This window comes from Oryzias melastigma, linkage group LG12 (genome assembly GCF_002922805.2).
Source record: "Oryzias melastigma strain HK-1 linkage group LG12, ASM292280v2, whole genome shotgun sequence".
Classification (NCBI taxonomy): Eukaryota; Metazoa; Chordata; class Actinopteri; order Beloniformes; family Adrianichthyidae; genus Oryzias; species Oryzias melastigma.
This window is the reverse complement of record NC_050523.1, coordinates 288,481-298,666: the sequence shown is the minus strand read 5'-3', so window position 1 is coordinate 298,666 and position 10,186 is coordinate 288,481. Positions and strand designations below refer to the sequence as shown.

At 51.7% G+C, this 10,186-nt stretch overlaps 3 protein-coding genes across 4 annotated transcripts in view; 2 read left to right on the top strand and 1 right to left on the bottom strand.

Annotated features, from left to right (window-relative positions):
- Positions 1 to 307: 307 nt before the first annotated feature.
- On the top strand, positions 308 to 1,555 carry mrps18c (mitochondrial ribosomal protein S18C; the record flags this gene model as incomplete). The annotated part of the gene is given in 6 exon segments (XM_024298914.1): positions 308 to 461; positions 597 to 643; positions 706 to 789; positions 858 to 915; positions 1,040 to 1,099; positions 1,164 to 1,555. Coding segments are annotated over 6 exon segments (480 nt in total), but the record flags the coding sequence as incomplete, so codon positions are not given.
- A 735-nt stretch (positions 1,556 to 2,290) lies between these two features.
- abraxas1 (abraxas 1, BRCA1 A complex subunit) lies at positions 2,291 to 5,319 on the bottom strand. 2 transcript variants are annotated; one of them, XM_024298911.2, is made up of 9 exons: positions 5,126 to 5,319; positions 4,654 to 4,744; positions 4,543 to 4,579; positions 4,324 to 4,483; positions 4,069 to 4,265; positions 3,129 to 3,248; positions 2,973 to 3,057; positions 2,709 to 2,814; positions 2,291 to 2,640 (listed from the first exon to the last, which is right to left on the bottom strand). In XM_024298911.2, the coding sequence occupies exons 1-9, from the start codon at positions 5,204 to 5,206 to the stop codon at positions 2,387 to 2,389; spliced, it is 1,131 nt and encodes a 376-aa protein (XP_024154679.1). In that variant the 5' UTR covers positions 5,207 to 5,319; the 3' UTR covers positions 2,291 to 2,386. The 2 variants fall into 2 exon arrangements, with proteins under 2 accessions (XP_024154679.1, XP_024154681.1); XM_024298913.2 differs by having other exon boundaries at positions 4,381 to 4,483; positions 5,126 to 5,318.
- A 371-nt stretch (positions 5,320 to 5,690) lies between these two features.
- gpat3 (glycerol-3-phosphate acyltransferase 3) overlaps positions 5,691 to 10,186 on the top strand; it is a gene marked incomplete in the record, with an annotated part of 7,337 nt that continues 2,841 nt past the window's right edge. The window contains 6 exon segments of the mRNA XM_024298910.2: positions 5,691 to 6,037; positions 6,437 to 6,616; positions 6,696 to 6,759; positions 8,558 to 8,846; positions 8,923 to 8,997; positions 9,065 to 9,154. Of these exon segments, the coding sequence (XP_024154678.1) occupies positions 6,473 to 6,616; positions 6,696 to 6,759; positions 8,558 to 8,846; positions 8,923 to 8,997; positions 9,065 to 9,154 (662 nt within the window).

Genomic DNA, 10,186 nt, shown 5'->3' with positions numbered 1-10,186 from the left:
GATTGTGTTGCTTCTGATGCATTGACTGTAAAAATAACAGTTTTTAGTTATTAATTATAGTTATTCTTATATACACTCTATGTTCAGATGTTGATTTTTAATGTTTAATGATGAGAGTTACATTGAAATTCTTCCGGTAGAAACTCATCCTAACAAACCTTTTTCTTTAACATCCTGACATGAAATATTTGTTTTAAATCTAAGTTGAACTTAAAAAAATAATAATTTCTGAACGTTGACAGTGACGCAGCAGCAGGAGGAGCAGGAGGAGCAGCAGGAGGAGCAGGAGGAGGAGGAGCAGGAGCAGCAGCAGGAGCAGCAGACGGTCAGAGTAGGAACCAAGAATCCAGTGTTTGTTTCCGGCGGAACGGTGCCCGTCGGACCGCCGTCCTCCTTCGGCATGTTGCTCCTCGGAAGGTTGCAGAGGCTCAAAGCTGTCTTTACTCTCCGCGTGAATCCAGGTGAGTGTATTCCAGGTGTGGGGGTGGGGGGTGTGCGGGTCGGTCTTCTGTCAGCACGCGGGAGTAACCCCCTTCGAGGTTTGTCCGGATCTTTCCGGTTAGCATGTGATGCTAACGGCTAACGCCTCTGCGCAGGTGTGAGGACGGTGTCGTTGGACGGAGTCCAGCAGGGGGATGACGCGGTAAGTGATCGGTTGATTACCGGATGATCTGTCATCGATCACTGCAGGTGTTTGTGTTTCAGCTCGTGAAGATGGAGAACCCGTACCTGCAGCCGCCGCGCGGCTGCATCCTCTGCAACGTTAACGTGGACTACAAGAACATCCAGGTGAGTCTGACTCACCTGCAGACGGAGGTCACAGAGGTCAGAGTCACATCGTCAGTGTCTGCTTACAGCTGCTGTCTCAGTTCATCTCTCCTCACTCTGGGCGGATCTACGGACGACACCTGACAGGTGAGTGTCTGGGGGGCTCGGGCTCAGACAGGTGAGTGTCTGGGGGGCTCGGGCTCAGACAGGTGAGTGTCTGGGGGGCTCGGGCTCAGACAGGTGAGTTTGCTGAGGCTCTGGTGTGTTTCAGGGTTGTGCGGCAGGAAGCAGAGGGAGGTGACCAAAGCCATAAAGAAGGCTCAGGCTCTGGGTGCGTTCTCCGGGGATGGGGGGGTCTGGAAGGCCGCGGTCCGTTAACTCGTCTGTCCCCTCAGGTTTCATGCCGGTGACCCACAAACACCCGCAGTTCATGAAAGACCCCAACATCTGCAGCACCAAGCGCCTGGAGTAGGACCGACCCGCTTCAGCCGGCGCTCCGTGCTGCATTCAGGGACGTTCTACCTGCATCGCCTCAACAGCACCTGAAAGTCATGAGGAGGCGCCAGACCCTGTCCAGGTGTTACCATAGAAACCACGCCCCCCGCCCTGCAGCAGGTGACTCTGTCCCAGTTCCAGAAACCCGCCGACTTGGTGGATCTTCATGAACAGTTCTGGTTCCGGAGCAGTGCGAGTTCTGTTACTGTGTGGTTCTGTTGTACAGCTGCTTATGAGGACATTAACTTTAAAAATGTATCATCTGAGATTCATTAAAGTCTGAAAAAGCCCATTCTATGATTTGGTGGTGCTCCACGAGGAGAATCCCACCTGCAGACGTCTGCAGCAGAACTCACATCATCATGATGACTCTTATTTTGAAACTTTGGTTCATTGTTGGTCTAAACCAAAAGTCGAGGTCCGGGGGCCGGATCCGGCCCTCCAGATCATCTTATTTCATTGTTATTAATGGCCCGATATTATCTTAAAATATTGAAAGTTATTTAAGGTTTAAGTTGATTTATTCTGGAATAATATTCCTGCATTTTTATTATTCAGAATTATGTTGAAAAGTTACAGTTTTAAAGATTTACAAGTTAGTAACCAATTTGTAACCAATTTAGCGATACAGAAAAGGTTGTCTGCACGGACCGCCATCTTGCCGAGCTCAGAGTTTAGCTAATATTTCAGCCACATGCTAGCTGTTTTAGCTAACCTGTTTTTTAGGCTAAATTGGCATTTAGCTAATATTTTAGCATGCTATCAGCTATCAGTTTCAGCATCTTCAGCAGCCAAATTCAGCTTCCAGCATTCACACTAACATTATCACAGGTAATGTTATATATCTAGTTCATAATTATGTCATAAAGTTACAGTTTTAAAGTGTAGTTTTAGTGTTTAATAAATGATCGTGTTCGGCCCGCGACCTCAGGTGTGTTTTGGGTTTGACACTCCTGATCTACACAAATAAAAGAAAAGATTACAAATCTATCAGTAAACATTCAGTGACTGAAGCTGCTCTGAGGAATGATGTCAGTCAACACAACTTTATTTAAAATGGGTTTTCATCAGAGTGAATTGTGGGAAATGCAGTCCTGACAGGTTTCTGCTGAACGTCCGCTCATCACCTGCTCCTTTTCCGCTTCCTCTCCCTCGCCGCCGTCTCTCGTGGCCTCTTCCGAGAGGTCATGTCACTCAGCTGCGGAAGGGGGGGCTGTTCCTCCTTTACCTGCGTCTCAGGTGAGGCGTCTTCCTCGGGTACAGGAAACGCCTGCAGCGTGAGCGTCTGTGTGAGGAACATGGGCGAGCAGCCCAGCAGAGCCCGGACGGCGCTGAGCAGGGCGCCGTTGTTCCTCGGCTCGGCCTGAACGGCATCGACTGAGGAGACAGGAAACGGTGAGGACCGGTCCGAAAACCCGGCGCCGACGGTCAGCTCTGGACCTCACCTGGTTCTGGCGGCTGCTTCTCCTCTAACCTCCTCCTGAGAGCGGAGACCTCGGTCTGCAGAGCCTCAAGCTGACGCTCGCTCTCCTCCACACATCCGCAGGCTTTCTGCCGACAGGAAGGGGAAAGTACGGAGAGCCGTAGGGGTCAAAACTCACTCTGTACCTCGAGATGCTCTATGAAAGCTCCAGAGCTTCACCGAGCAGCATGTTCCGAGGGTACACTACTAACTCCGCCCCTTTCAGGGGGTTCAGAGAGCTCCTCACCTGGAGCTCCGCCTGCAGAGACTCGTTCATGCTGTTCACCTCGCTCACCTCCCTCAGCAGGCCGCTGGAGCAGAAGAACTTGGACCTGGACCAGAACCACGGTTCTGTCAGAGAGGACTCTGCTGACGTCAAACGTGTGTGTGTGGGGGGGGGTACCTGTGTTTCTTCATGGTGATGATGTAACCTGTGGCTGAGCACGGCGCCGCCCCCCTCCAGTACCCCTGCTGCTCCAGGAGACCCAGGTTGTTGACGAGAACGGGGATGTTCACGAAGCGCCTGCAGAGGAGACGCAGGCCCCCTCAGAGGAGACGCAGGCCCCCTCAGAGGAGACGCAGGCCCCCTCAGAGGAGAGCCGCCTCCACCCGTCAGAGGAGGCGCAGCACCCCCCCTCAGAGGAGGCTCCTCCCCCTGTCAGAGGAGACGCAGGCCCCCGTCAGGGGAGGCGCAGCCCACCGTCAGAGGAGGCTCCTCCCCCTGTCAGAGGAGACGCCCCGCCCGTCACCCATGGTGCTTCCTGCTCCCCCAGTATCAGATCTGGATCATTCTCAAGAACCATTAAGTGTTTGTATCCCTGAGGAGCTCCCTCCTGTGGTGGTTGTGGGTACTACAGCTGTCAGAACATTTTGAACTTTTTAGTTGAAATAAATAAAAGTGTAATAAACTTTGGTCGTCTTCACAGAAACTCTGTCAACCCATTTGACACCAAAGTTCTTCCACCTGTTTCTGCTGGTCCTCTTTAAGGTTTGGACATTTGGACACATTTCTTATTCTTTTTTCCTCCAGAATCGGGTTTTATGAGTTTTTCCTCAGAGAAGAACCGTCTGAGTTTAGAACCAGCTGTTGTTCATACTTTATATTTTAGACAATAACGTGTGAAGCCCATCGAGAACACTGAGTTATAAATACTGGACTATTTGAATAAAACTGAAGTGGATTTAGTGTCCACACGATCCTGAACTTCCTGCTGCTCCTGAGCGCCGGTCCATGCTCACCTGACCCAAACTCGTCATGTGTGACTAAGAGCAGCTCCACAGGTAAAAGCTACAGGTGTGGTTGACCCGCTGATGTGGCTCCAGGTTTCACGCAGGTGCCTCACCTGTCCCGGCAGATGAAGGCAGCGTACTCGGTTCTGTGTGTGGATCCGGTCAGAACCGCCCTGCTGGGCGTCAGCAGCATGAAGATCATGTGGGGGTTGGCCAGCGCCCTCCTCAGGTTCTCGTGGACCACCTTCTCCCTGAAGCTCATCTGCTGCTCCGAGTTCCTGCGCTGTCGATACCAGCCGATCACGCCGTCCTGCCAACAGCCCAAGCCGTTACCCCGCCTGACCCACCGGAGCCGGGTCAGAACTGACCTGAGGCGGAGCCAGCCGACCCCCATCATGACCCGCCGGAGCCGGGTCAGAACTGACCTGAGGCGGAGCCAGCCGACCCCCATCATGACCCGCCGGCCCGCCATCCGCCAGCATCTCCTGCAGCACCTCCATGTTCACCTCCCCGGAGCCGCTGTACAGACTGAACACAGCAACGTCAGGGGGCGACAGGTCACCATGGCAACGAGCCGCAGCACTCACGTGTCCAGCCGCCGACAGGCCACATGCTTCTGCACGTCTGTCAAAACAGCATCTGACGTTACACTGCGCATGTCCGAACTGCTGCTGTCAGGGAGAGCTGACGTCACTTACTGTAGGTCTCCTGGATGTGCACGCGGTCAGACTGAGAGTCGCTGATGGTCACCTGCTCTTCAAAGCGGCTCTCTCCGAGCACGAGACCCTCCTGACGGACGGAAGCACACGTCATCCCACCGGAGACACATTCCTGTCGTGCGCGTGAACGGTCACGTGACCCCAAAATCCGCTCATTTCATAAAAAGATTTTAAAGGGAAGAAAACCCCGAGAGAATTACCCAGCAGCCCCTGCGGCTAAAACCCGCGGTCTTTTGACCGAATTCTTCTAAAAACTCGCGATAACTGAACAAAACTGAGTAAAAAGTTACACGAACTAAACTAAAATGACGCCACAGAACAACCGGACTCCCTCTGAAATCCCGAACGAAGCGCGTTCCAGCCCAACCTCCTCCGAGGTGTTTGCTAACTTTCTTCCGGAACCGAACTCCGCTCCTGGCCGGAAACGACCTGGTTCGGAGGTTCTGCTCACCACGTCCGAGTCGCTGTTCGCGTGCTGGAACATGAGGGAAGCCAGAACGATCCCTGAGACCCGAACCGCCGGTTCCGACATGATGTTCACCGCCGGACCGCCAGTAGCTCCGACTACGGCGGCCTGCGAGGGCCAAAACACTGCGACACCGGACAGCAACGCAAAAGCAAAAACTGTCCCAAAGAAGAACGAAGACAAACGAGTTACAACGGTGTGCGTGCGTGTGAGGTTTTTGAGTGTTTGTGTGATGTTTGTGTGTCTAAATGGATCTGGGTCCGTGAATCCGGTTCAGCTGTCTTTTGGTTCTAATTGGATCTTTATTGTGTTTCTTTATTATTCCAGGTTTATAATAAAGTCAGACAAAATCCACAGCGATGTTCGGGTAATAAAGATGTTTAATAAAACAGGATCTAATCGTCTCATTCTTCATCATAACAAACTAACAGTCACTGTGTTTTTATTCTGTAGATTTTGGACTTCAGTTTAAACTTCTTGTTTTCTCAGTTTTTGTCATCAATTTGTTGAACTAAACTTTAGGGTCACAAAGTTGCATCGCTTCCTCCTGGATGTGTCGCCATGGTAACCGAGCATGCTTTGAGGAAATGTTCGCCGGATTTTTTTCTCTCGGTTCTGGATTTTTCATCCGATTTTTGTCCCTTTTTAAATCTTTGTTCCTGTTTTCCTGTTGGTTTGGGAGCGCGCGCTCTTAGCATGCAGATGAACAGATGATTTGTTTCCCCGCGCGCTCAAGCGTCATCAGATGACCGGGGGAGGAGTAGGGGGCGTGGTTTGGACGGACGGGGTTTCGGACTCAGATCCGGCAGCGACCGATCCAGACCCCGTGTGTCACCTGGACTGCCGTGACCGAGCACCGCTACGGGACCGCCGAGTCCCCGGTCCAGGTCCTGAGCGGTAAGTCCGTCTAACGGTTCCGCTCGCGCTGCCGAAGTCCGTTAAAGCGAGAATTTGGCGTCAGAGTCCAACAGTCTGGTTACGTAAAGGGCGCACGAGCGTTTCTAACTTCCTCACAAATGTGACTGGATCAGAACATGAGGTTCTGCTGGTGCCAGAACATCCTAGCTTCAGCTGGATCTCACACCTCTGACTATAGAATTTCCTCTGAGATCAAATGTGGACGAGCACGTGCAGATTATGGAGAACGCTGAGCATCATGGGAAGAAGTTCTGACTGTCTTCATGGAGCTGCAGCATCAGCGCCACTCTCTGTCCTTCTGCACGTTCCTCCTGAAACCAAACTCCTCTGCTGCTCCAGAGTCCTTGAACGCCTCTGATGTGTTCGTGTTCCTCCCAGCAGCTGCGGTGCGGAGGATGAGGTGACCTGACAGACATGGTCGACCCGTTGAGCGTGGCTGCAGCGGCCTTCCAGCTGTGGGCGTTGGTGGTGGTGTTCTTCATCGTGCTGCCCGCCATGTTCGGCGTCTCTCTGGGCGTCAGCGGCGTCTACATCCAGATCCTGGTCAGGATCCTGCAGGTGAGGCCACCCGGGCAGGACCTTCCCCTTCAGTGGCAGTGTGAGGTCAGAGGTCACATGACCGTGTCTGTGGTTGCAGTGGGCGACCGTACGGATCCAGAGGGGACGGCACGAGCAGCCCGGCGCCGCCACCCCGTCCACAGGTAAGCCTGCCTCGCTGAACCTCTGAATTCCAAAATCTGAAATGTTCTAGAACCAAAGACTTCAGACGGATCCAGACACGAAAAACAACACCTGACGAGAGGACGGGAACCAGGATGGCAGAAGGAAACCTGATGGTGTCCATGAAACGTGAACCAAACCAGACAACTGCCCCATTCTGCTGCAATCATCATGTTCCTGAAGGCATCATGTCCCTGAAGGCATCATGAGCCTGAAGGCATCATGTCTCTGGAGGCATCATGTCTCTGAAGGCATCATGAGCCTGAAGGCATCATGTCTCTGGAGGCATCATGTCTCTGAAGGCATCATGTCCCTGAAGGCATCATGTCTTTGAAGACATCATGTCTCTGAAGGCATCATGTCCCTGAAGGCATCATGTCCCTGAAGACATCATGTCTTTGAAGACATCATGTCCCTGAAGGCATCATGTTCCTGAAGACATCATGTCTCTGAAGACATCATGTCCCTGAAGGCATCATGTTCCTGAAGACATCATGTCTCTGAAGACATCATGTCCCTGAAGGCATCATGTCCCTGAAGACATCATGTCTCTGAAGAAATCATGTCCCTGAAGGCATCATGAGCCTTAAGGCATTATGTCTCTATGGCAACCACTCTCACAATCAGACGTGAGCTTAAGCGCAGGCTACTCAAAATCAGTCAAAAGTTTTGAACGTTGGTCATGGGAGCCAGCAGGCTCCGCCTACTTTTACTTGACTACGTGAACTACATAAAAAATATCCTGGAAAACAAAGAGGATCATCAAGGAGATGTTAATGTTCATTCTGACCAACAGAAAGACTGGTAACAGCTGGTTCTTTCATGTAGAACACTTGGGATTTTGGCTTCTTGGAGCCACTTCCTGTTTGGAACGACAGGGGGCGGGGCCACTCAGTCCAGTCCTCAGTTGGTTCTGGTTGTTGGTCTGACATGTGACTGACCTGCAGCCGCCCTCCCCTCAGGAATGTGCTGCACGCCCGGGTCATGTGACCTGCAGCCGGCCTCAGGCTGATGATGCAACAGACGGTTGTGTAAGTTTGAGGCGAACACAAACAAGAGTTTATGTTTCATCCGAAACTCAACCTGACAGAAGAACATAAATCATTGGATAAAATAATACAGAGAAAAAAAGTACATTTAATAAAAACAACAAACATTCCACCTGAAGGATTTGTTTCCTGGTGAAACCAGAAGAATGTTTGTCTTCTTTATGCCGTCTTCACAAAGTTCTGCTGTTTGCATTTATTCTGCAGCTTAAGAGACTCCAGAACTTCACTTTCTTCTACTTTTCTACTCAGTTTTGTTCAGTAAAAAGGAAAAAGTGTCATTTTATGATCTGATCTGATCACCTGATCCGATTAACTGATCTGTTTAGCTCTTCTGTGGACGTAGCAGCAGCAGGAGCAGAAAATCTCCAGCAGATCCTCTGTGGATCTCAGGTGGACGGACAGACCTCCAATAGATCTCCTTCAGATCTCCTTCAGATCTCCTTCAGACCCCCTCAGACCCCCTCAAACCTCCCTCAGACCTCCCTCAAACCTCCTTCAGACCTCCCTCAGACCTCCCTCAGACCTCCCTCAAACCTCCTTCAGACCTCCCTCAGATCTCCCTCAGACCTCCAATAGATCTCCTTCAGATCTCCTTCAGACCTCCCTCAGATCTCCTTCAGACCTCCCTCAGACCTCCTTCAGACCTCCCTCAGATCTCCTTCAGACCTCCCTCAGACCTCCTTCAGACCCCCCTCAGACCTCCATCTCCCTGATGTCCTCTGTCTTGCAGGGATCATAGAGCACTCGGGGGGGTCCATGGAGGAGGAGTTGGAGCAGCTGCGGCTGTCGCGGCGTCCGGAGGCGGGCGAGTTTACTCTGAGCGACGTCATTTACTTCTGTCAGAAGGGTCTGGAGAGCATCGTGGAGGACCAGGTGACGCAGCGCTTCTCCTCCGAGGAGCTGGCCTCCTGGAACCTCCTGACCCGGACCAATCAGAACTTCCAGTACATCAGTCTCCGCCTCACCGTCTTCTGGGTGCTCGGCGTCCTGGTGCGGTACGGCGTGCTCCTCCCTCTGAGGTGGGTCTGCGCTGAATCATCTGCAGCTCTGCAGGTTAGTCCTGGTGTTGCATGCTGACCTCCGACCTCTCTGCAGGGTCGCTCTGGCCGTCATCGGCCTGTGGTGGTTGGTGATGGGAACCTCTGTGGTGGGGTTTCTGCCGGAGAGCAGGTGCAGCAGCAGAGAGAAGGACTTCTGCTCCTGCATGGAAGAATGTCTGACCTTCTCTGTGTTCCAGCGTGAAGAACTGGCTGAGCGAGCTGGTCCACCTGACCTGCTACCGGATCTGCGCCAGAGGACTGTCCGCCACCATCCACTACCACGACAAGTCAGCCTCTTCTCTGCCGGGTCCTGTTTGTGCTGGAGCTGCTGAGAAACTCTGATCTGCTTCAGAAGATCAGAGGGATGGTTCCTACAGCTTCAGATGCTTCTATGCAACTTCTTCTGCAGCTTCTTCAGCAACTTCTTCAGCAACTTCTTCTGCAGCTTCTTCAGCAACTTCTTCTTCTTCTTCATCTTCTTCAACTTCTTCAGCTTTTTCAGTTTCTTCAGCAACTTCTTCAACTTCTTCAGCAACTTCTTCAACTTCTTCAGCAACTTCTTCAGCTTCTTCAGCAACTTCTTCAGCTTCTTCTTCTTCAGCTTCTTCGTCAGCTTCTTCTTTGTCAGCTTCTTCAGCAACTTCTTCAACTTCTTCAGCAACTTTTTCAGCTTCTTCTTCTTCAGCTTCTGCAGCTTGTTCTGTAGCTTCTACTGCAGCCTCCGCAACTTCCTCAGCTTCTACAGATTCCACAGCTTCTTCTTCAACTTCTTCTGCTTCTTTTTCTTCTGCAGCTTCCCGGTTCCTGTCTCTATCGTAGCTCACGTAGACTGACAGCTTCTCCAATGGTTTCAGGTTTTTTAATGTCAATCAGGCCGTTTAACGTGGTGTAGTGGTTAGCACTTCCTCCTCACAGTGAGAAGATCCGGGTTCGAATCCCAGCCGGGTTCTGTCTGTGTGGAGTTTGCATGTTCTCCTGGTTCTGTGGGCTTTAGTGCAGAAACAAGATTCAGAGGTTCCTGTGTGACTCCAGGTTGTTCCTCAGGTGTGGTTGTGTTTTCCTGTGCTGGATCGGGTGTTCAGGGTGAACCCCCACCTCCCCCACCTGTAGCTGGGATAGGCTCCAGCCTCCCTGTGACCCAGAGTGGGTTTACAGAACAGATGAATGTTTGGATTTTAGGAACTGATGAAATCTCTGATCCTGAAGGTTGTTTCCAGCTGAATCAGAAGTCTCTCAGTCGTCCTCCACTCAGAGCATATTAGACATTTGTAGGACGTTCTCTTGTAGTAAATGTAACTAACACCCCCCCCCCCCCCCCC

Excerpts from the sequence above, each read along its gene's own strand:
- abraxas1 (XM_024298911.2), bottom strand. The coding sequence starts at position 5,206 with ATGTCGGAACCGGCGGTTCGGGTCTCAGGGATCGTTCTGGCTTCCCTC. Across the intron at positions 3,058-3,128 it reads ATCACCATGAAGAAACACAG|GTCCAAGTTCTTCTGCTCCA; the intron begins GTACCCCCCCCC and ends GTTCTGGTCCAG. Across the intron at positions 2,641-2,708 it reads GAAGCAGCCGCCAGAACCAG|TCGATGCCGTTCAGGCCGAG; the intron begins GTGAGGTCCAGA and ends CTGTCTCCTCAG.